The following is a 27,426-nucleotide window of genomic DNA, read 5'->3' on the forward strand; positions in this document are numbered from 1 at the left end:
CATGGTGCTCCGAGCTGAACAGAAAAGAAAATGCAAAATGAATGGTTGATCAGACAGAACGACAGCGGTGAGTCAGCCTCTTGTTGTATGGTCTTCTGAGCGCCGGTATCTACCGCTGTACGGCACTGTATGGCGGTAATACTGCCGTTACTACAGTGCTCTTATCACTACGGTATATGCTGGCGATATGTCACCACGGTTTATATTGCAGTATTTATGACAATATTGTTTTTTGTTAATGGCGCCATTAATCATGGTTAATGATGGTATTAAAGGGATTGTGTAGGCCTGAGGCTCATGCCTGCAGTGACTCTATGTGACTGCAGCCTTGTGAATCCTCACAGTGCGTGCGCTGCGCACTGTCAGTAACCTACGTTCGGTCATGTGCCGCCTAGACGTGCGTGGCTCATTCAATACAAGTGAATAGAGCGAGGCCAGACGTGTCAAGTCAGAACGTGGCTGAAAGACTGCAAATCGCATACTTGTGGTCTCCTGCTGGAGAATCCTGACTCTGCACACTTGAGCCCCAAGCCTGGACAACCCCTTTAATGACGGTATCATGTGGTCACGGATTGGCGGTATTATATGGCGATGTTCATGCATAATGGTACTGTTTGCACACTGCGTGGCGGTGTTATCAGTGATGTTACTATGGTGATAATATTAGGCGGTCAGACAACATTGGTCACGGTTTGTATTCTGCAACTGTCTCATTTATGCTGTTAAAATGAATAGTGATGTGAGTGGGGAAATGATTGTGGAGCACGTGGTCCCGTCTATGAGAACAGCCCCGATCAGCAGCAACAACCGGGGGGCGCCATTTAGTTACAAGCAATTGCAGCAGCAAAGTGCCGGATGCCCCTGGGGAGATGGCACCTGTTCACACTTGTGCACAGGAGAATTTATCACACCATACGGCATCACCCTCTTAATGAATTTGGCACATGTTTTCTATCTTCCAGGTGCCACCACAAGAAGCGCCCCACAGCCAAGGACTCTCTGCCGTATTTACGACACTTTTCTGGATGAAATTTTGTCAGATTTTTTTTAGCGGCGATCACTTACACACTTCTCATAAAGCTCTGACCACTTTTTACAAAGCCATCAGAGTTGCCCAGGACTGGGGTAAAAATGTCAAAAGTGGTAAAGAGTTTTCAATATTTCAAACAGTTGTACAATAGATTTCTGGCAAAATGTGTTTGATGAATCATGACCTGCATGTATAAAGACAGGGGAAGAGGTCTGCAGGGGAGAGGTCTGCAAGAGGGGGAGGAGGTCTGTGGGCAGATGAAGAGGTCTGCAGGGGAGAGGTCTGCAAAAGTTGGAGGTCTGTGGTCAGGGAAAAAGGTTTTCAGGGGAGAGGTCTGCGAGAGGGGGTGAAGGTCTGTGGGCAGATGAAGAGGTCTGGCGGGGTAAGGTCCGCTAGAGGGGTTGTCTGTGGACAGGGTAAGAGGTCTGTGGGGAGAGGTCTGTGGGTGGTGAAGGTGTCTGAACAGGGGAAGAGGTCTGTGGGGAGAGGTCTGTGGGTGGTGAAGATGTCTGTGAACAGGGGAAGAGGTCTGCAGTGGAGAGGTCTATGTGTAGTGAAGATGACTGTGGGCAGGGGAAGACGTCTGTAAGCAGGGGAGTGTGCTGGGTTGAGGAGGTCTATGGGCAGAGGAAGAGGTCTGCAGGTGATGGTGGGATTAGAGGTATATGGTGGGAGGTTTCTGAGGGGGTGAGGAGGAGTTTGCAGAGGAGAGCTCTGCGGTGAAGAAGTCTGCGGGTCTGCCTCGGTGACGTGTCCACTCCTGGTCGCTACTGTCAGTAGGTTCTCTCTGAAATGCCGCAGCATAGAACACAAATGGCTGTAATGATGGTACCAGACTCTGATGTCCGTGGTTCTACAGCATCAGCCACTGGACAGGTTGTCTTTCCTTTTTGTCTCTGTATGCTGCACATCATATCGGCCACTCCTGAGCCACAAAGACTTTTTCACGGGACGGCCCTTTATTTGGTCTCCTGCCACTGAGTATTGACACCAGTCCTGCTGATCACATCTACAGGAGGATCTGCCGGGATCAGAGTTTTCTCCGATGTGGACAGTGGCGGCAGCTTATATATATAAATAATACAGGCAGGAGGTGATGTATACAGGCTCGGACTGACCCATAGGGGAACAGGGCAATCCCCCGGAGGGCCCCAACCCCACTGTATGGGCAGTACTTTGCATAATGCACGAGGTACAGAAAAAAGCAACGTCTCCATCATTCATTTATCAAATTACCCAGTTTATTATTGTATAGATGATTAGGTAAATTTCTGAATGAAGGTCATGTGATATTTACATGCAGGTGAAAAGTGGCCCCCAAAGGTAATGCTACTGTTGGGCCCTTGGCACCCCAGTCCGACACTAGAGGTACATAAAATATATATATATACTGTATATACAGTGCAGACCAAAAGTTTGGACACACCTTCTCATTTAAAGATTTTTCTGTATTTTCATGACTATGAAAATTGTACATTCACACTGAAGGCATCAAAACTATGAATTAACACATGTGGAATTATATACTTAACAAAAAAGTGTGAAACAACTGAAAATATGTCTTATATTCTAGGTTCTTCACAGTAGCCACCTTTTGCTTTGATGACTGCTTTGCACACTCTTGGCATTCTCTTGATGAGCTTCAAGAGGTAGTCACCGGGAATGGTTTTCACTTCACAGGTGTGCCCTGTCAGGTTTAATAAGTGGGATTTCTTGCCTTATAAATGGGGTTGGGACCATCAGTTGTGTTGTGCAGAAGTCTGCTGGATACACAGCTGATAGTCCTACTGAATAGACTGTTAGAATTTGTATTATGGCAAGAAAAAAGCAGCTAAGTAAAGAAAAACGCGTGGCCATCATTACTTTAAGAAATGAAGGTCAGTCAGTCCGAAAAATTGAGAACTTTGAAAGTGTCCCCAAGTGCAGTTGCAAAAACCATCAAGTGCTGCAAAGAAACTGGCTCACATGAGGACCGCCCCAGGAAAGGAAGACCAAGAGTCACCTCTGCTTCTGAGGATAAGTTTATCCGAGTCACCAGCCTCAGAAATCGCAGGTTAACAGCAGCTCAGATTAGAGACCAGGTCAATGCCACACAGAGTTCTAGCAGCAGATACATCTCTACAACAACTGTTAAGAGGAGACTTTGTGCAGCAGGCCTTCATGGTAAAATAGCTGCTAGGAAACCACTGCTAATGACAGGCAACAAGAGGAGAGACTTGTTTGGGCTAAAGAACACAAGAAATGGACATTAGACCAGTGGAAATCTGTGCTTTGGTCTGATGAGTCCAAATTTGAGATCTTTGGTTCCAACCACCGTGTCTTTGTGTGACGCAGTAAAGGTGAACGGATGGACTCTACATGCCTGGTTCCCACCGTGAAGCATGGAGGAGGAGTGTGATGGTGTGGGGGGGAGGGGGGGGGGCTTTGCTGGGGACACTGTTGGGGATTTATTCAAAATTGAAGGCATACTGGAACCAGCATGGCTACCACAGCATCTTGCAGCGGCATGCTATTCCATTCGGTTTGCATTTAGTTGGACCATCATTTATTTTTCAACAGGACAATGACCCCAAACACCTCCAGGCTGTGTAAGGGCTATTTGACCAAGAAGGAGAGTGATGGGGGGATACCCCAGATGACCTGGCCTCCACAGTCACCAGACCTGAACCCAATCGAGATGGTTTGGGGTGAGCTGGACCGCAGAGTGAAGGCAAAAGGGCCAACAAGTGCTAAGCATCTCTGGGAACTCCTTCAAGATTGTTGGAAGACCATTCCCGGTGACTACCTCTTGAAGCTCATCAAGAGAATGCCAAGAGTGTGCAAAGCAGTCATCAAAGCAAAAGGTGGCTACTGTGAAGAACCTAGAATATAAGTCATAATTTCAGTTGTTTCACACTTATTTGTTAAGTATATAATTCCACATGTGATAATTCATAGTTTTGATGCCTTCAGTGTGAATGTACAATTTTCATAGTCATGAAAATACAGAAAAATCTTTAAATGAGAAGGTGTGTCCAAACTTTTGGTCTGTACTGTATATAAATTGATACAGGCAGGAGGTGATGTACATTATATATATAATACAGGCTGGAGTTGATGTATATAATACAGTGTGGGCTAAATATAATGGGGATGGTTGGTGATATCGACTTCCTGTTTGTAAACAAAGTATAGAAAAATACCGCACACTCGATTTTGGTATGATGCAAAAGAGGTTTTGTGTCAAATTTATTTAAATGCAAGGTACAAGAAGTTGCCACATTGAAAGAGTGAAGGAGAGAACCCAACGTTTCAACCCTTCCCGGGTCGTATTCATGGGGTTGCTAGGAGAGTAGAAAAACAACAGTGTAAACATCTGTTTCTAATACAGCAACATAATTTACATAATTTACATAATTTACATAATTTACATAGGACATGAGATCAAAAATAAAGAAATAAAGATAAAGATTGACAAATGTCACAAGTTAACAGAACAAAAACAAAAACAAAATATCACCAATAAGTTAAAAATCAAAAATAGAAATAAAAATAAGAACAAGCAGCCAGAAGCCACGAAGGGCTGGCGATCGGAGGCGACAGGAGTCAGTTTCTCTGGACATGTTTAAGGTCAGTTGAGATATACATATTTAAGTTACCTCTGGTTCTTGTTACAATTGTATACAACAGTGGCAATGGTAGAGGAAAAGACAAGCGATCCCTCCCAGGTATGTCCTGTCATTATGATAAGACCCCATGTTAGACTACACAAGTTATATATAATATAGAGATAGACAATCGTGTAGGTATCAGACAAGAGTAAATCTATAGGTATAAGCTGTATGTTATAGGTGTTACCATATAGGTGATCCCATCGAGTATGGGCTAGGAACCAATTAGAGGGGTCCCCTATGATATGTCATAAAGTGTGAGAAAGGTCATAGTAGCAGTGGGAGGTCTGCTATAGAGGTACTAGATCCATATAGTGTGTCCATGATGCAGGGTGAAGGGATGATAAAGGAAAGGGGGGGAGGAGAGATAACAACACACTTAGGAACAAGCCTTAAACAGGTACGGAGATCCCCTACGGCAGCACCTCACCAGCCTTCTGCCCTGTTATTTATAGAAGCCTTATACTCATTGCACCTCCTAACAATTAGGCCTTCTTTCCAGTGTGACAGCCTTCCCTAGCAGGCTCCATATACTTGGGACACAGGATATTTACTTGACCCTATACAAAGGTATTTATCTCTCCTCCCCCCCTTTCCTTTATCATCCCTTCACCCTGCATCATGGACACACTATATGGATCTAGTACCTCTATAGCAGACCTCCCACTGCTACTATGACCTTTCTCACACTTTATGACATATCATAGGGGACCCCTCTAATTGGTTCCTAGCCCATACTCGATGGGATCACCTATATGGTAACACCTATAACATACAGCTTATACCTATAGATTTACTCTTGTCTGATACCTACACGATTGTCTATCTCTATATTATATATAACTTGTGTAGTCTAACATGGGGTCTTATCATAATGACAGGACATACCTGGGAGGGATCGCTTGTCTTTTCCTCTACCATTGCCACTGTTGTATACAATTGTAACAAGAACCAGAGGTAACTTAAATATGTATATCTCAACTGACCTTAAACATGTCCAGAGAAACTGACTCCTGTCGCCTCCGATCGCCAGCCCTTCGTGGCTTCTGGCTGCTTGTTCTTATTTTTATTTCTATTTTTGATTTTTAACTTATTGGTGATATTTTGTTTTTGTTTTTGTTCTGTTAACTTGTGACATTTGTCAATCTTTATCTTTATTTCTTTATTTTTGATCTCATGTCCTATGTAAATTATGTAAATTATGTTGCTGTATTAGAAACAGATGTTTACACTGTTGTTTTTCTACTCTCCTAGCAACCCCATGAATACGACCCGGGAAGGGTTGAAACGTTGGGTTCTCTCCTTCACTCTTTCAATGTGGCAACTTCTTGTACCTTGCATTTAAATAAATTTGGCACAAAACCTCTTTTGCATCATACCAAAATCGAGTGTGCGGTATTTTTCTATACTTTGTTGACTTGGATCACACGGTCCGTTATACCAGCACCTCCGTGTCCCAGACTCGAGTGCACACCATTACCAATATATTTAACTTCCTGTTTGTGGCACACTAGTATATGGGAGGGGGAACTTTTCAAGATGGGTGGTGACTATGGCGGCCATTTTGAAGTCGGACATTTTGGATCCAACTTTATTTTTTCCAATGGGAAGAGGGTCATGTGACACATCAAACTTATTGAGAGTTTCATAAGAAAAACAATGGTGTGCTTGGATTTAATGTAACTTTATTCTTTCATGAGTTATATACAAGTTTATGACCACTTATAAAATGCGTTCAAAGTGCTGCCCGTTGTGTTGGATTGTCAACCCAACCCTCTTCTCACACTTTTGAGACACTGATAGCAACACCGCAGAAGAAATGCGAGCACAGGCGTCCAGTATCGATGCTGCACATCTCGTATCTCCACAGGATAGACAATAGCCTTCAGATGACCCCAAAGATAAAGGTCTAAAGGGGTCAGATCAGGAGACCTTGGTGGCCATTCAGCTGGCCCTCAACGACCAATCCAGTTTCCAGGAAACACAAAAATTGATGGCATGGTGTGGTATATGGGGTAGAAAGATAGTGGGGCCATTCTTCATCAATGGAAACCTCAATTCCCCTGGATATCTAAAATTGATACATGATGATGTGTTGCCCTCTTTAAGCACTGAAAATGTCACGTTCCCTGAGTTTTTCCAGCAAGATGGAGCACCACCACATTATGGGTGTCAGGTCCAAGTATTTCTACATGAACAGTTTCCTGGAAAGTGGATTGGTCATCGTGGGCCAGTTGAATGGCCACCAAGGTCTCCTGATCTGGTCATAAACTTGTAAATAACTCATGAAAGAATAAAGTTACATTAAAACCAAGCACACCATTGTTTTTTTTTGTGAAATCCTCAATAAGTTTGATGTGTCACATGACCCTCTTCCCATTGGAAGAAATAAAGTTGGATCTAAAATGGCCGCCATGGTCACCACCCATCTTGAAAAGTTTTCCCCCTCCCATATACTAATGTGCCACAAACAGGAAGTTGATCTCACCAAACATTCCCATTTTATTTAGGTGTATCCATATAAATGACCCACCAGGTGTAAATATAGTATAGGCAGGAGGTGATGTATATAAAATATAAAATACAGGCAGTAGGAAATGTATATAATATATATAATACAGGCAGGAGGTGATGTAAACTAGATGGAGGCCCGATGCTATCGGAGCGGGAGGGCAGTAATGTCACGCCGGGATCAGCCAAATGATTCACTGCGCCTGGGCGGATTTCACGCAGGCGTAGTAAATCAGACTGCTGCCATCTTTGTGCAGACAGATAGAGGCGGTCACATTAAAACTGCGCATGTGCTCCTCCTGTACAAAGATGGCGGTGGTCAGTGAATCATTCAGCTGATTCCGGCAGCGGTGTATTCGCGACGGTGTTCCACTGGTGGTACCGCACAAGAGGCTGCGTACGGCGTATACAGTGTGTGTGTGTGTGTGGCGCGTACAGCGTATACAGTGTGTGTCAGTGGTGCGTACGGCATATACAGTGTGTGTGTGGTGTGACAGTGTTCCGCTGGTAGTACCGCGCAAGAAGCTGGTACCAGCAGCAGTTTCCATATTGAGACACCCATCACTTGGGTGTCCCAATTTGGTGGTCGTTGAAATTCCGCCACTTGGAATTCTGAGATCCGGACACATCTGGATGGAACAGGATGTGAAGACATTACAAGGTAAGTATATATTAAGATATGTAATTGTCACGATCTTAGTCACTTTTGGTCATCATCTTGCAGCTCTGGCGCCCCCCTTACCCTGCTGGCTAATAAGGGTATTGACAGAGGATAAGAAAGTGAGCGCAGCTGCTCTAATGTATGTTGAATATTGCAGCACGTGATGTGACAGGATGTAGATATACCACCAGTTCCTGATAGAAACTTATATATCCCGATTCAGTCAGCATCAAGTCCCCCAACACCACATAAATATGAAAACTATGCTGCCGCCACTGACCTCTTATAGGTGGATCGGACTCCCGTTGGTAACGTGAATTTGGTCGGAGTACGTGGCGGATCATTCATAGAGCAAGAAGAACAAAGCTAGTAAATTAATACGTTTACTCCAGAAAAAATCATCAGAGTTTACAAAAGATACAAATGATATTACAAAAGAGACAAAATACAAATATGTATAAGTACTTATGAAATAAAAGGGATGAAAATACAAAACGTACTAAATTTCAGTCACAGGTATGACGTGTCGATAAAGGGGAGGAGAGATCCCAAAGAAATGATCCGGTACCACAGCATGGTGTCTAGCGCATGGTGCCTAGCTGTCTCTACCGGCTCTGAATGAATGCCAAAGAGGAACGTTCCTGTTTTATGCTTCGGCCATACAACTAAGGACTCCTACTTTGCTGACCTCACGTATGGGCTGATTTCTGGGAGGTACACATAGCTAGGGAAGTTATCAATAACTCATTTTCTCATTTCTCATTTCCCACAATCCATCTCTTCTGACCCTGCAGCCTGGAGTATAAATTTAGAACCATCCTTAGGGGTGCATGCATGTGGGGGTGCACGCGTCCCAGAAGCAAAGCGTCACGGAGATAAGCGTCGTGATACAGCAGTTATTCCATGGCAGTTAGTCAGGGCAGGAGTCAGGTAACCCACACTCTGCACTCCCCTTTATCCATGTGCTTTATTCCTATCCTCCTATGTTCCCTTGCAATCCACTTTCACCGCCCAATCCCCCCTCCACCACGACTCATATACATCAGCTCCTCTTCTCCTTCCCTCTCCCATGTACAGCTCCCATGCACTTCTCACCTTCCAGAAAAACCTCAGCCTATCTTGCCCAAACACATCGCACAAAAAAACTTCAAACAATTCCAAAAACTACTTGCTCTTTATTTTCCTGCTCCTACTGATTTCAGGGGACATCTCCCCCAACCCCGGTCCACCATCCACCAACCTCAACCTCTACCCTACCTCACATCGAAACCTTAATAATCTTACTAATATTATTTGCACTCCTTCATCTCCTTCTTTTAATTGTGCCCTTTGGAATCCACGGTCTGTTTGAAACAAGCTTCCTTTCTGAAAAACTCTCTGAATCTGTTGGCCCTCACGGAAACCTGGATTCAGGATTCTGACACTGTCTCTCCTGCTGCCAATTCCCATGGTGGCTTACAATTCTCCCATTCCCTGAGACCAACAAACAGACCTGGTGGTGGAGTAGGCTTACTCCTGTCCCCACAATGCACTTTCCAGGTCATCCCCCCAGTTCCATCGCTCTCATTCCCTTCTTTTGAAGTTCACACCATCAGGCTCTTCCGTCCCCTCTCCCTCAGAGTAGTGGTCATATACCGGCCCCCAGGCTCACCCACCCACTTCCTGGACCATTTCTCTGCCTGGCTGCCGCACTTCATGTCCTCAGAACTACCAACCCTTATCCTGGGAGACTTCAACATCCCCATTAACAGCCCCACTTCCACATCTGCATCCCAGCTTCTATCACTAACCACTTCTCTTGGCCTCTCACAGCTCTCAACCTCGGAAACACACAAAGATGGTAACACCCTGGACCTGGTTTTCGCCCGGCTCTGCTCAATCCCCTACCTAGATAACTCACCACTTCCCCTCTCTGACCACAACATTCTCTCCTTCACACTCACAAATCCTCGCTCACCCCAGCACCCTCCTACCTACCATTTAGTCAGAAATCTACATGCCATTAACCCTCTTACACTTTCAGACTCCCTACGCTTATCATTGTCCCCAATCTCTTCCTTTTCCTGTCCTGATCTGGCGGTACATCACTACAATGACACTCTTAGAAGCACCCTTGACCAAGTAGCTCCCCTCACCCTCAGAACCTCCAAACACAGAATAAAACAGCCCTGGCTCATATCGCAAACCCGATTTCTCCAGCGATCCTCTAGGTGTGCTGAACGCTTATGGAGGAAAACACGCACACCAGAAGACTTCATACACTTCAAATTTATGTTAAGGACCTATAATTCTGCCCTTCACCTTGCCAAACAGACCTACTTCACCACCCTGATCTCACTATCCAACAACCCCAAGAAACTTTTTGACACCTTTCACTCCCTCCTCAGGCCAAAAGCAAAAGCCCCTATCACAGACATTTGTGCTGATGACCTGGCCTCCCACTTTATAGAGAAAATAGACAATATCCGTCAGGAAATCCGCTCCCAGCCACCAAGTGCAATGACTCCCATCCCTCCCTGCATTTCCCCTGGCTCATTCTCCACATTCGATCCCATCACAGAAGAAGAAGTCTCCAGGCTCCTCTCCTCTTCTCGTCCGACTACATGCACCACTGACCCCATTCCCTCTCATCTCCTCCAGTCTCTCTCTCCAGTCGTCACAACTCACCTAACTACAATCTTTAATCTCTCCCTCTCCTCTGGCATTTTCCCCTCCTCCTTCAAACACTCTATCATTACTCCATTACTAAAGAAACCCACCCTCGACCCATACTACACAACTACAGACCAGTCTCCAATCTCCCGTTCATCTCTAAACTCTTGGAGCGCCTGGTCTACTCCCGCCTTACCCATTACCTCTCCACTCACTCCCTCCTAGACCCTTCACAGTCCGGTTTCCGCCCCCTACATTCGACAGAAACTGCACTCATCAAAGTGACCAACGACCTCCTGACAGCAAAACGTAACGGTGACCACTCTCTGCTCATTCTTCTCAACCTTTCTGCAGCTTTCGACACTGTTGACCACCCTCTCCTACTCTCTAGGCTCCAGTCACTTGGCATTAAGGACACTGCTCTCTCCTGGTTCTCCTCCTATCTTTCTGACCGCTCCTTCAGTGTTCTGTTCTCTGGCTCCACTTCATCTCCTCTTCCTCTCACTGTCGGGTACCTCAGGGCTCAGTCCTTGGCCCCCTTCTCTTCTCTCTCTACACGGCCCCAATTGGACAGACCATCAGCAGATTTGGCTTTCAGTACCATCCTTATGCTGATGACACACAACTATACACGTCATCCCCTGACCTTACCCTCGCTGTACTACAGAACACCACTGACTGACTGTCCGCAGTCTCCAACATCATGTCCGCTCTCTATCTGAAACTCAACCTCTCCAAAACTGAATTTCTTCTGCTCCCGCCATCTACTAACCTCCCTAAATCTGACATTTCCCTCTCCGTGGGTGGCACCATAATAACACCCCGGCAGCAGGCGCACTGTCTGGGTGTTATGTTTGACTCCGATCTCTCCTTCACCTCCCATATACAATCTCTTGCCCGCTCGTGCCGCTTACACCTAAAGAACATCTCTAGAATCCGCCCTTTTCTCACCATGGAAACAACAAAACCCCTCACTGTCGCCCTGATCCACTCCCGCCTGGACTACTGCAACGCTCTATTAATTGGCCTCCCCCTTACTCGACTTTCCCCTCTCCAGTCCATCCTTAATGCAGCAGCCAGGGTCGTCCATCTGGCTAATCGTTACTCGGACGCGTCCGCTCTTCGCCAGTCGTTACACTGGCTGCCCATTCATTACAGGATAAAATTCAAAGTACTTGTTCTCACCCACAAAGCTCTCCACAGTGTGGCACCCCCATACATCTCCCTCATTTCAGTCTACCGGCCTAGCCGACCACTGCGCTTTGCAAATGACTTTCGACTAACCTCTGCATTAAGCCGTACCTCCCACTCCCGACTCCAAGACTTCTCCCGCGCTGCGCCAATCCTCTGGAATGCTCTACCCCAAGATATTAGGACCATCCACAACTTGCATAGTTTTAGGCGCTCGCTCAAAACACATTTGTTCAGAGCGGCCTATCACATTCAGTAATCAAAGTCATGTTATGTTTGTGTGTGTGTGTAGCCCATTCACTATCCCCATCTATCCCCCACCCCCTGAAGATGGCCGGACCATGATTGTAAATACATCATTGTAAATACACACCTGTACTTTGTATCTCCCCCACCTCATTGTAGTTTGTAAGCTCTGACGAGCAGGGTCGTTTTATTTACCTTTAATTATTGTATTGTTAACATTGTTACTTATGTCTGTGGTGTTTGAAACTGTTAAACTGTAAAGCGCTGCGGAATATGTTGGCGCTATATAAATAAAGATTATTATTATTATTATTTTCTTCATATCTTTGGCCTTGAAGCTCATAGGCCAGCGATATTGGCATTATTTTTCCCCTGCAATTTTACCATTCTTTAGAGTCCAAACACGATATGTATGAGATTTTCTGGTGGGCAGAAATTAATTTCCCAGGTTTTTGATGACCCTAAATGCTGCAAAATGCTGCCATATGTAACACCAAGTGCCCAGATCCTGGAAACCTAAATTTTCATGTGTCTGGGATTAATGTGTTTTATTGAATTCGACTTTGAGTGCTTGACTTAATAATAAATAATAATAATCTTTATTTTTATATAGCCCTAACATATTCCGCAGCGCTTTACAGTTTTGCACACATTATCATCGCTGTCCCCGTTGGGGCTCACAATCTAAATTCCCTATCAGTATGTCTTTTGGAATGTGGGAGGAAACCGGAGTGCCCAGAGGAAACCCACGCAAACACGGAGAGAACATACAAACTCTTTGCAGATGTTGTCCTTAAAGGACAAAGAGATTTTTTGGGGGAAACACATTCAGCTCTGCTAGTCCTAGCAGGCAATGAAAATCGCATTCCAAAGCTGACCATCTGCCTGAAGGGAGTGGAGGTGGAAATTGACAGAGGCGGAGAGGGGCTGCATGAAGGATTTGGTCCTACAGAATCCCATGATCGGAGGAGTCAGCTCTGCTTGTGTCTCCAGACAATTATTATTATTATTATTTATATAGCACCATTAATTCCATGGTGCTGTACATGAGAAGGGGTTACATCAAAATACAAATATCACTGACAGTAAACAAACTAACAATGACAGACTGATACAGAGGGGCGAGGACCCTGCCCCCGCGGGCTTACATTCTACAGGATGGTGGGGAAGGAGACAGTAGGTCGAGGGTTGCGGTAGCTCCGATGGTGTTGAGGTGAACGGATAAAACTTGCATGAATACGCCAAATGTTGCAAAACTATTTTACCCAATGTGACGAAAATGTTTTGATGAATTAGTGCCCAAATATTTGTCAGGACCATTAATTGTCATAAAGTTGGACGACAACCACTTAGAAGCCAATGGAAGATAATTCATGTTTTCCTGACAATAATATAGGCAAGGGTGATATATATAATGCATATTATGAGACAGATAGGAGGTGATGTATATAATATATATATAAGTATATATATATATATATATATATATATATATATATATATATATATGTATATATATATATATATATACCGTATATATACAGCTCTGGCAAATATTAAGAGACCACCACATCACATCCCTGTCATGGCCGCCCAATCTCCAGACCTGAACCCACTGAAAACCTCTGGAATGTAATCAGGAGGATGATGGAGAGTCACCAGCCATCAAACAGAAAAGAACGGCTGACATTATTGTACCAGGAGAGGCATAAGGTCACCCAGGAGCCGTGTGAGAGACTGGAGGAAAGCTGCCGAGACGCAGGAAAGCCGGGATTAACAATCATGGTTATTCCACACAATATTGATTTCTGAACTCTTCCTGGGGTAAAACATTAGTATTGTTCTTTTTAAATGATTATGAACTTGTTTTTTTCATTATTTGAGGTCTGCAAGCAATGCATTTTTTATTATCTTGACCAGTGTGAAGATTACTGTAGAATTAAAACCAGAATTGAACCAGAAGGGAACTGAAGGTAACTGGCCAGTCACTGTAAACAATGTTTCTGTTTGTTTTCACTTTCACCCCTATAATCCTTCACTTTATGCAAACTCCCCTAATCCCCACACCAAGTAAGGAACTGTTCATCTCTTCTTCAATCCTCCCCATCCACCTCACCTCCTCCTCTGAACTGTTCCTTAACATACAATCATCTGTCTCCAAGCACAGACAGCCACCTCATGTCCTCTCCTGCTCCCACCTGCTAACACTTTCTCTGCTGCTTCTCACTGCTGGTGATATCGCTCCAAATCCTGGTCCTCCTCACCACATTCCCACAGTCAGTTCTACCTCCCATCCACAATCTATCACAACCTTCTGTAACCTCTCTAACCTTATACCCATTCACCCAGCCCCCGCTTCCCCAGTCCCACTAACAGGAGCTCTGTGGAACGCTCACTCTGTCTGCAACAAGCTCTCCTACATCCATGATCTTTTTGTTACTACCAAACTTTCCTTCCTCGCCATCACCGAAACCTGGCTCACCCCTTCTGACACAGCCTCTCTTGCTGCACTTTCGTATGGCAGCTTCCACCTTTCTCACACACCCCGCCCCAGCAGCAAGCATGGTGGAGGAGTTGGTTTTCTGTCAAATAACTGCTGCTTCACCCCAATCCCACTGCCACCCTCTGTTACCCTTCCTTCCTTTGAGGTGCACTCTGTGCGCATCTACTCCCCGTCCAACCTCCAACTGGCTGTCATCTACTGCCCCCCCAGGGACAGCCACCACCTTCTTTGACCACTTCACCACCTGGCTACTTCATTTCCTTTCCACGGACATCCCTACTATCATCTTGGGCGACTTCAACATCCCCATTGACACTTCTCTCTCAGCTGCCACTAAACTTCTATCTCTCACTTCCTTCTTTGGCCTCACTCAATGGTCTCCTACAGCCACCCACAAAGATGGTCACACACTGGACCTCATCTTCACCCGCCTCTGCTCCCTATCTAACCTCTCTAACTCACCTCTTCCTCTTTCTGACCACAACCTACTCACATTCTCTTCCCTCTCCACTCCATGTCTACAATCCCCACCCCACAAACTTTCACACCCTCGCAGAAATCTTAAACACCTTGATCTACACTCACTCTCTGAATCCCTCCTCCATCTCACAGACATATGTTCACTACACAATGCGGATGACGCTGCCGCTCTATATAACATCACAATAGTTGTAGCTTTGGAATCTGCTGCCCCAGTTACACATACCAAAGCTCGTAAAATCAACAGACAGCCCTGGCACACCAGCCTGACCAAAGAACTGAGGCGATTTTCCAGGGCTGCTGAGCGGAGATGGGAAAGATCCCACTCCAACGAGCACTTCATCGCATTCAAACAGTCCTTCACTACTTTCAAGGCCACACTCGCCACAGCTATACAAACCTACTTCTCATCTCTCATATTCTCCCTGTCTCACAACCCTAAACAGTTATTCAACACCTTCAATTCTCTCCTCTGTCCCCCAGCACCTCCTCCCTCCCCACTCATCTCAGCTGAAGACTTTGCCTCATTTTTCCAGCAGAAGATTGATAACATCAGTGACAGTTTTGGTCAACAACCCCCAGAGCCCTTCCTCCCGACTTCCCAGCCTCCACCTCCAAAACCAACTTCTCCACCATTACAGAAGATCAACTCTCCACTCTACTCTCAAGATCGCATCTCACCACCTGTGCACTTGACCCGATCCCATCCCACTTCATCCCAAACCTCACCACAGTCTTCATCCCAACCCCTACCCATCTCTTCAACCTATCACTAACAACTGTTTTTTCCCCTCAAGCTTTAAACATGCCTCAATCACGCCTATCCTCAAAAAGCCCTATATCACTTCTGCCCTATGCCTCCAAACTACTGGAACAACACGTCCATCTTGAACTGTCCTCCCATCTCTCTTCTTGCTCCCTCTTCGACCGCTTACAATCTGGCTTCCGGTCACACCACTCCACTGAAACTGCCATTACAAAGGTCACCAATGACCTCTTAACCGCCAAGAGCAAGCAACACTACTCTGTCCTCCTCCTCTTGGACCTGTCCTCTGCCTTTGACACAGTGGACCATTCCCTATTACTACAGACCCTCTCATCCCTTGGCATTACAGACTTGGCCCTATCCTGGATCTCATCATACCCAACAGACCGGACATTCAGTGTCTCCCACTCACACACCACCTCCTCACCTTGCCCCCTATCTGTCGGAGTCCCGCAAGGTTCAGTCCTAGGGCCCCTGCTCTTCTCCATTTACACCTTTGGCCTGGGACAGCTCATAGAATCTCATGGCTTTTAGTATCATCTCTATGCTGATGACACACAGATCTACATCTCTTGGCCAGATATCACCACCCTACTAACCAGAATCCCTCAATGAATGTCTGCTATTTCATCCTTCTTCTCCTTTAGATTTCTGAGACTTAACATGGACAAAACAGAATTCATCATCTTTCCCCCATCTCACGCGACCCCCCCAACGCACCTATCCATTACAGTAAATGGCTGCCCACTCTCCCCAGTCCCACAAGCTCGCTGCCTCGGGGTAATCCTTGACGCTGATCTCTCCTTCAAACCACATATCCAAGCCCTTTCCACTTCCTGCCGCCTTCAACTAAAAAATATTTCACGGATCCGTACATTCCTTAGTCTACCACCCTACCCGTGCCCTCCGCTCCGCTAATGACCTCAGGTTAGCATCCTCAATAATCAGAACCTCCCACTCCCGTCTCCAAGACTTTACACGTGCTGCGCCGATTCTTTGGAATGCACTACCTAGGTTAATACGATTAATCCCCAATCCCCACAGTTTTAAGCGTGCCCTAAAAACTCATTTGTTCAGACTGGCCTACCGCCTCAATGCATTAACCTAACGATCCCTGTGTGGCCTATTTATAAAAAGGTTCCTCGCATCATGTTCTCATACACTTTATGCAGTATTAGCCCTCTGTGTCTGTACTGCTACATACTTAGGCAGGTAACTGGTTCATGCAGCTTTACATGAACACCTGAGCCTTACACTATAGCTGGTCCGAATAACTAAAGCAATTGTTACCATCCACCTCTCGTGTCTCCCCTTTTCCCCATAGTTTGTAAGCTTGCGAGCAGGGCCCTCACTCCTCCTGGTATCTGTTTTGAACTGTATTTCTGTTATGCTGTAATGTCTATTGTCTGTACAAGTCCCCTCTATAATTTGTAAAGCGCTGCGGAATATGTTGGCGCTATATAAATAAAATTATTATTATTATTATTATTATTATTCCTAAACCAAGAATCTGCAAAAACCCTAGTCCATGCCCTCATCATCTCCCGCCTCGACTACTGTAACCTCCTGCTCTGTGGCCTCCCCTCTAACACTCTCGCACCCCTCTAATCTATTCTAAACTCTGCTGCCTGACTAATCCACCTGTCCCCCCGCTATACCCCGGCCTCTACCCTCTGTCAATTACTTCACTGGCTCCCCATCACCCAGAGACTCCAGTACAAAACCCTAACCATGACGTACAAAGCCATCCACAACCTGTCTCCTCCATACATCTGTGACCTCGTCTCCTGGTACTTTCCTGCACGCAACCTCCGATCCTCACAAGATCTCCTTCTCTACTCCCCTCTTATCTCCTCTTCCCACAATTGCATACAAGATTTCTCTCGCATATCACCCCTACTCTGGAACTCTCTACCACAACACATCAGACTCTCACCTACCATCGAAACCTTCAAAAAGAACCTGAAGACCCACCTCTTCCGACAAGCCTACAACCTGCAGTAACCACCGATTGACCAAACCGCTGCATGACCAGCTCTATCCTCACCTACTGTATCCTCACCCATCCCTTGTAGATTGTGAGCCCTTCCGGACAGGGTCCTCTCTCCTCCTGTATCCTCACCCATCCCTTGTAGATTGTGAGCCCTCGCGGGCAGGGTCCTCTCTTCTCCTGTATCCTCACACATCCATTGTAGATTGTGAGCCCTCGCGGGCAGGGTCCTCTCTCCTCCTGTATCCTCACCCATCCCTTGTAGATTGTGAGCCCTCGCGGGCAGGGTCCTCTCTCCTCCTGTATCCTCACCCATCCCTTGTAGATTGTGAGCCCTCGCGGGCAGGGTCCTCTCTCCTCCTGTATCCTCACCCATCCCTTGTAGATTGTGAGCGTTCGCGGGCAGGATCCTCTCTCCTCCTGTATCCTCACCCATCCCTTGTAGATTGTGAGCCCTCGCGGGCAGGGTCCTCTCTCCTCCTGTATCCTCACCCATCCATTGTAGATTGTGAGCCCTCGCGGGCAGGGTCCTCTCTCCTCCTGTATCCTCACCCATCCCTTGTAGATTGTGAGCCCTCGAGGGCAGAGTCCTCTCCTGTATCCTCACCCATCCCTTGTAGACTGTGAGCCCTCGCGGGCAGGGTCCTCTCTCCTCCTGTATCCTCACCCATCCCTTGTAGATTGTGAGCCCTCGCGGGCAGGGTCCTCTCTCCTCCTGTATCCTCACCCATCCCTTGTAGATTGTGAGCCCTCGTGGGCAGGGTCCTCTCTCCTCCTGTATCCTCACCCATCCATTTTAGATTGTGAGCCCTCGCGGGCAGGGTCCTCTCTCCTCCTGTATCCTCACCCATCCCTTGTAGATTGTGAGCCCTCACGGGCAGGGTCCTCTCTCCTCCTGTATCCTCACCCATCCATTGTAGATTGTGAGCCCTCGCAGGCAGGGTCCTCTCTCCTCCTGTATCCTCACCCATCCCTTGTAGATTGTGAGCCCTCGCGGGCAGGGTCCTCTCTCCTCCTGTATCCTCACCCATCCCTTGTAGATTGTGAGCCCTCGCGGGCAGGGTCCTCTCTCCTGTATCCTCACCCATCCCTTGTAGATTGTGAGCCCTCACGGGCAGGGTCCTCTCTCCTCCTGTATCCTCACCCATCCCTTGTAGATTGTGAGCCCTCGCAGGCAGGGTCCTCTCTCCTCCTGTATCCTCACCCATCCCTTGTAGATTGTGAGCCCTCGCAGGCAGAGTCCTCTCTCCTCCTGTATCCTCACCCATCCCTTGTAGATTGTGAGCCCTCGCGGGCAGGGTCCTCTCCTCCTGTATCCTCACCCATCCCTTGTAGATTGTGAGCCCTCGTGGGCAGGGTCCTCGCTCCTCCTGTATCCTCACCCATCCATTTTAGATTGTGAGCCCCCGCGGGCAGGGTCCTCTCTCCTCCTGTATCCTCACCCATCCCTTGTAGATTGTGAGCGCTCACGGGCAGGGTCCTCTCTCCTCCTGTATCCTCACCCATCCATTTTAGATTGTGAGCCCCCGCGGGCAGGGTCCTCTCTCCTCCTGTATCCTCACCCATCCCTTGTAGATTGTGAGCCCTCGCGGGCAGGGTCCTCTCTCCTGTATCCTCACCCATCCCTTGTAGATTGTGAGCCCTCGCGGGCAGGGTCCTCTCCTCCTGTATCCTCACCCATCTCTTGTAGATCGTGAGCCCTCGAGGGCAGGGTCCTCTCTCCTCCTGTATCCTCACCCATCCCTTGTAGATTGTGAGCCCTCGAGGGCAGGGTCCTCTCCTCCTGTATCCTCACCCATCCCTTGTAGATTGTGAGCCCTCGCGGGCAGGGTCCTCTCTCCTCCTGTACCCTCACCCATCCCTTGTAGATTGTGAGCCCTCGCGGGCAGGGTCCCCTCTCCTCCTGTATCCTCACCCATCCCTTGTAGATTGTGAGCCCTCGCGGGCAGGGTCCTCTCTCCTCCTGTACCCTCACCCATCCCTTGTAGATTGTGAGCCCTCGCGGGCAGGGTCCTCTCTCCTCCTGTATCCTCACCCATCCCTTGTAGACTGTGAGCCCTCGAGGGCAGGGTCCTCTCTCCTCCTGTATCCTCACCCATCCCTTGTAGATTGTGAGCTCTCGCGGGCAGGGTCCTCTCTCCTCCTGTATCCTCCCCCATCCCTTGTAGATTGTGAGCCCTCGCGGGCAGGGTCCTCTCTCCTCCTGTATCCTCACCCATCCCTTGTAGATAGTGAGCCTTCGAGGGCAGGGTCCTCTCTCCTCCTGTACCAGTTGTGACTTGTATTGTTCAAGATTATTGTACTTGTTTTTTATTATGTATACCCCTCCTCACATGTAAAGCGCCATGGAATAAATAATAATAGCGCTATAATAATAATATTAAGAAGAAGAATTTCTCACTTTCAGAAAAAAAAATAAAATTATTGCTTGGAACTTTGGAGACATGTTGTCAGTAGTTTATAGAATAAAAGAGCAATTTACATTTTACTAATGTTTTGCAGCCATTTTCTAAATTCAAAAAAGTTCATTTTTTCTCATTAATGTTCACTCTGCACCCCATCTTGACTGAAAAAAAACAGAAATTTAGAAATTTTTGCAAGTTTAATAAAAAAGAGAAACTGAAATATCACATGGTCAGACTCATAATTATTCAGACCCTTTGCTCAGACTCTCATATATAAGTCCCAAGCTGTCCATTTCCTTGTGATCCTCCTTGAGATGGTTCTTCTCCTTCATTGGAGCCCAGCTGTGTGTAATTACACTGATAGGACTTGATTTGGAGCGGCGCACACCTGTCTATATAAGACCTCACAGCTCACAGTGCATGTCAGACCAAAGGAGAATCATGAGGCCAAAGGAACTGGCCAAGGAGCTCAGAGACAGAATTGTGGCAAGGCACAGATCTGGCCAAGGTTACAGCAGAATTTCTGCAGGACTCAAGGTTCCTAAGAGCACAGTGGCCTCCATAATCCTTAAATGGAAGAAGTTTGGGACCACCAGAAGTCTTCCTAGACCTGGCCGTCCAGCCAAACTGAGCAATCGTGGGAGAAGAGCCTTGGTGAGAGGTAAAGAAGATCCCCAAGATCACTGTGGCTGAGCTCCAGAGATGCAGTAGGGAGATGGGAGAAAGTTCCACAAAGTCACCTATCACTGCAGCCTCCACCAGTCGGGCCTTTATGGCAGAGTGGCCCGACGGAAACCTCTCCTCAGTGCAAGACATATGAAAGCTGCATAGAGTTTACTAAAAAAACACATGAAGGACTCCCAGACTATGAGAAATATGATTCTCTGGTCTGATGAGATGAAGATAGACCTTTTTAGTGATAATTCTAAGCAGTATGTGTGGAGAAAACCAGGCCCTGCTCATCACCTGCCCAATACAATCCCAACAGTGAAGCATGGTGATGGCAGCATCATGCTATGGGGTGTTTTTCAGCTGCAGGGACAGGACGACTGGTTGTCATTGAAGGAAACATGAATGCGGCCAAGTACAGAGATATCCTGGATGAAAACCTCTTCCAGAGGCTCTGGACCTCAGACTTGGCCGAAGGTTCACCTTCCAACAAGACAATGACCCTAAGCACACAGCTAAAATAACAAAGGAGCGGCTTCAGAACAACTCTGTGACCATTCCTGACCGGCCCAACCAGAGCCCTGACCTAAACCCAATGGAGCATCTCTGGAGAGACCTGAAAATGGCGTCCACCAACGTTCACCATCCAACCTGAGGAACTGGAGAGGATCTGCAAGGAAGAATGGCCGAGGATCCCCAAATCCAGGGGTGGAAAAACTTGTATCATTCCCAAGAAGACTCATGGCTGTACGAGCTCAAAAGGGGCTTCTACCCAATACTGAGCAAAGGGGCTGAAGACTTATGGCCATGGGATAGTTCAGGTTTACTTTTTTAATAAATTAGCAAAAATTTCTACATTTCTGTTTTTTTCAGTCAAGATGGGGGCACAGTGAACATTAATGAGAAAAAATGAACTTTATTGAATTTACCAAATGGCTCTAATGAAACAAAGAATGAAAAATTTAAAGGGGTCTGAATACTTTCTGCACCCACTGTATATAACACATGCAGGAGGTGATGCATATAATAAAGTGAAGGGAATAAGTATTTGATCCCTTGCTGATTTTGTAAGTTTGCCCACTGACAAAGACATGAACAGTCTATAATTTTAAGGGTCGGTTAATTTTAACATTGAGAGATAGAATATCAAAAATAAAATCCAGAAAATCACATTTTATAAATTATATACATTTATTTGCATCTTGCAGTGAGAAATAAGTATTTGATCCCCTACCAACCAGAGTTCTGGCTCCTACAGACCAGTTAGACTCCTAATCAACTCATTACCTGCATTATAGACCGCTGTCTTACATAGTCATTAGTGTTGAGCGATACCGTCCGATATTTGAAAGTATCGGTATCAGATGGTATCGGCCGATATTCGAAAAATATCGGATATCGCCGATACCGATATCCGATACCAATACAAGTCAATGGGACACAAATATCGGAAGGTATCCTGTATGGTTGCCAGGGTCTGAAGGAGAGGAAACTCTTCTTCAGGCCCTGGGATCCATATTCATGTGTGAAATAAAGAATAAAAAATATTGTTATACTCACCCTCGGACGCGCCCTGGTTGTCACCGCTGCAACCGCCATGATTCCCTTCCTAAAAATGAGCGCGTTAAGGACCTTTGATGACGTCGCGGCTTGTGATTGGTCGCGGTAGTGTCATGTGAACGCTCACGCGACCAATCACAAGCCGCGACGTCATCGAAGGTCCTTAACGAGCTCATTCTTAGGAAGGGAATCATGGCGATTGCAGCGGTAACAACCAGGGCGCGTCCGAGGGTGAGTATAATAATATTTTTTATTTTTATTCTTTATTTTAAACATGAATCTTAATCCCGATACCGATTCCCGATATCACAAAAATATCGGAACTCGGTATCGGAATGCTCAACACTAATAGTCACCTTTATATAAGACTCCTGTCCACATACTCAATCAGTCAGACTCTAACCCCTACAACATGGGCAAGACCAAAGAGCTTTCTAAGGATGTCAGGAACAAGATCATAGACCTGCACAAAGCTGGAATGGGCTACAAAACCATAAGTAAGACGCTGGGTGAGAAGGAGACAACTGTTGGTACAATAGTAAGAAAATGGAAGAAATACAAAGTGACTGTCAATCGGCATCGATCTGGGGCACCTTGCAAAATCTCACCTCGTGGGGTATCCTTGATCATGAGGAAGGTGAGAGATAAGATAAAACTGCACCGGGGGAACTTGGCAGCTGGGACCATATTCACTAAGAAAACAATTGATAACACATTACACAATAAAGATTTACAATCCAGCAGTGCCGCAAGGTCCCGCTGCTCCAGAAGGCACATGTGCAGACCCATCTGAAGTTTAACAATGAACACGTGGAGGATTCTGTGAGGGATTAGGAGAAGGTGCTGTGGTCAGATGAGACAAAAACTGAGCTCTTTGGCATTAACTCAACTCACCGTATTTGGAGGAAGAGAAATGCTGCCTAAGACCCAAAGGACACCATCCCCACTGTCAAGCATGGAGGTGGAAACATTATGTTTTGGGGGTATTTCTCTGCCAAGGGCACAGGACTACTTCACCGCATCAATGGGAGAATGGATGGAGCCACATACTGTAAAATCCTGAGTGACAATCTCCTTCCCTCCGCCAGAACATTAAAAATGGGTCGTGGCTGAGTCTTCCAGCAAGACAATGACCCGAAACATACAGCCAAGGCCACAAAGGAGTGGCTCAAAAAGAAGCACATTAAGGTCAGGGAGTGGCCTAGCCAGTCTCCAGACCTTAATCCCATAGAAACCATATGGAGGGAGATGAAGCTCCGAGTTGCCAAGCGACAGCCTCAAATCTTAATGATTTAGAGATGATCTGCAGAGAGGAGTGGACCAAAATTCCTCCTGACATGTGCGCAAACCTCATCATCAACTACAAAAAACATCTGACTGCTGGGCTTGCCAACAAGGGTTTTACCACCAAGTATTAAGTCTTGTTTGCCAGAGGGATGAAATACTTATTTCTCACTACAAAATGCAAATACATTTATATAATGTATACAATGTGATTTTCTGGATTTTATTTTTGATATTCTATCTCTCAATGTTAAAATGAACCGACCCTTCAAATTATAGACTGTTCATGTCTTTGTCAGTGGGCAAACTTACAGAATCAGCAAGGGATCAAATATTTATTTCCTTCACTGTATATATTTATGCATATAATACTGGTAGGATGTAATGAATATAATATATTACAGGCCGTAGGTGATGTATATAATATATATTTATACATATAATACAGGCAGGGGGTATCTAGCACTATAATGTATAGCGGTGTTTTCGGTACCTGGGTTTCAGAGAGGTTCAGCTGCCGGGCCAGTTCTGTCCGCTCACGGCCAACCACATACTGACACCTTTGGAACTCCATCTCCAGCCTATAGAGCTGCTCCGCTGTGAACGATGTTCGGGTCCGTTTGGGTCGGTCCAGGTCCAGCCCCTTTGGCAGAATGATCTCCCGGATAGAGCCTTTGGCATCTGGAAGGGTAAATCCAGTTGATCAGCAATGGCATCACATACCCAAGATGTACCCCATCTGCCCGCCATAGTGACATGTAGACCCCTCACTACTGCAGAGCTGGGGACATTATCCTGAACCATTAATATCTACACATCCCGCACCCCAATATCTACACATCCTGCACCCCAATATCTACACATTCTGCACCCCAATATCTACACATCCCGCACCCCAATATCTACACATCCCGCACCCCAATATCTACACATCCTGCACCCCAATATCTACACATCCCGCACCCCAATATCTACACATCCCGCACCCCAATATCTACACATCCCGCACCCCAATATCTACACATCCCGCACCCCAATATCTACACATCCCGCACCCCAATATCTACACATCCCGCACCCCAATATCTACACATCCTGCACCCCAATATCTACACATCCCGCACCCCAATATCTACACATCCCGCACCCCAATATCTACACATCCCGCACCCCAATATCTACACATCCCGCACCCCAATATCTACACATCCCGCACCCCAATATCTACACATCCCGCACCCCAATATCTACACATCCTGAACCATTAATATCTACACATCCCGCACCCCAATATCTACACATCCCGCACCCCAATATCTACACATCCCGCACCCCAATATCTACACATCCCGCACCCCAATATCTACACATCCCGCACCCCAATATCTACACATCCCGCACCCCAATATCTACACATTCTGCACCCCAATATCTACACATCCCGCACCCCAATATCTACACATCCCGCACCCCAATATCTACACATCCCGCACCCCAATATCTACACATCCCGCACCCCAATATCTACACATCCTGAACCATTAATATCTACACATCCCGCACCCCAATATCTACACATCCCGCACCCCAATATCTACACATCCCGCACCCCAATATCTATACATCCCGCACCCCAATATCTACACATCCTGAACCATTAATATCTACACATCCCGCACCCCAATATCTACACATCCCGCACCCCAATATCTACACATCCCGCACCCCAATATCTACACATCCCGCACCCCAATATCTACACATCCCGCACCCCAATATCTACACATCCCGCACCCCAATATCTACACATCCCGCACCCCAATATCTACACATCCCGCACCCCAATATCTACACATCCCGCACCCCAATATCTACACATCCCGCACCCCAATATCTACACATCCCGCACCCCAATATCTACACATCCCGCACCCCAATATCTACACATTCCGCACCCCAATATCTACACATCCTGCACCCCAATATCTACACATCCCGCACCCCAATATCTACACATCCCGCACCCCAATATCTACACATCCCGCACCCCAATATCTACACATCCCGCACCCCAATATCTACACATCCCGCACCCCAATATCTACACATCCCGCACCCCAATATCTACACATCCCGCACCCCAATATCTACACATCCCGCACCCCAATATCTACACATCCCGCACCCCTAATACCTACACCTCCTGCACCCCAATATCTACACATCCCGCACCCCAATATCTATACATTCTGCACCCCAATATCTACACATCCCGCACCCCAATATCTATACACTAGGGCCCAGTGCTGGTGAGAAAGAACTGAACCCCCAGATAATCATCATGATATACATTGTAACAGAATAGATAACAAATATAACATGTTATAAATGTAAGACATAATATATAGGACATGTAATAAATATAAGATCTAATATACAGAACTGTGATAAATGTAATATATAATATACAGGACGTGTAACAAATGTAAGATATAATGTATAGGATGTGTAGTAAATGTAAGACATAATATACAGAACTGTAATATATGTAAATATAATATACAAAGAGTATAACAAATATACCCAGGAGGTGTAATAAATGTAAAACATAATATACATGACATGAAATAACTGTGAGATATAATATACAGGATGTAAAAAATGCAGGATATAATATATAGGATGTGTAATATACTTAAGATATAATATACAAAGACTGTATTAAATGTAAAATATAATATTAAAAACTGTAATAAATGTAATATATAATATACAGGACCTGTAATAAATATAAGATATAATATACCGAACTGTAATAAATGTAAGACATATATGAAGTTAAATTAATGTAATATATAATATATAGAACTGTAGTAAATGTAATATATAATATACAGAGGGTGTAATAAATGTAAGATATAATATACAGGACCTGTAATAAATGTAAGATATAATATACAGAACTGTAATATATGTAAGATATACTGTAATATACAGGACCTGTAATAAATATAAGATAAAATATAGAGGATGTGTAATAAATGTAAGATATTCAGTAATATACAGAACTGTAATAAATGTAGAATATAATATAGAGGACGTGTTACAAATGTATGATATTATATATGTAATATATAATATACAGGACCTATAACAAATCTAAGATATAATATACAGAACTGTAATAAATATAAGATATAATATATAGGACCTGTAATAAAGGTAAGATATAATATACAGAAGTGTAATAAATATAAGATATAATGTACAGAACTGTAATAAATGTAAGATATAATATACAGAATTTCAATAAATATAAGATATAATAAAAAGAACTGTAGTAAATGTAAGATATAATATATAGAACCTGTAATAAATATAAGATATAATGTACAGAACTGTAATAAATATAAGATATAATGTACAGAACTGTAATAAATATAAGATATAATGTACAGAACTGTAATAAATATAAGATATAATATATAGAAGTGTAATAAAAATAAGATATAATATATAGAAGTGTAATAAGTATAAGATATTATATACAGAACTATAATAAATATAAGATATAATATACAGAACTGTAATAAATATAAGATATAATATATAGAAGTGTAATAAATATAAGATATAATATACAGAACTATAATAAATATAAGATATAATATACAGAACTGTAATAAATATAAGATATAATATATAGAAGTGTAATAAGTATAAGATATTATATACAGAACTATAATAAATATAAGATATAATATACAGAACTGTAATAAATATAAGATATAATATATAGAAGTGTAATAAATATAAGATATAATATAC

The 27,426-nt window shown here is 45.1% G+C and overlaps 1 protein-coding gene across 1 annotated transcript in view; it reads right to left on the bottom strand.

Annotated features, from left to right (window-relative positions):
- Window positions 1–27,426, bottom strand: part of VAX1 (ventral anterior homeobox 1) — a 65,157-nt gene that overhangs the window by 16,749 nt on the left and 20,982 nt on the right. Inside the window, exon 2 of the mRNA XM_069754397.1 lies at window positions 24,092–24,279. Within this exon, the coding sequence (XP_069610498.1) occupies window positions 24,092–24,279 (188 nt within the window). The remainder of the gene's footprint in view (window positions 1–24,091; window positions 24,280–27,426) is intronic.

The sequence above is a fragment of the Ranitomeya imitator genome, chromosome 2 (assembly GCF_032444005.1).
Source record: "Ranitomeya imitator isolate aRanImi1 chromosome 2, aRanImi1.pri, whole genome shotgun sequence".
NCBI lineage: Eukaryota > Metazoa > Chordata > Amphibia > Anura > Dendrobatidae > Ranitomeya > Ranitomeya imitator.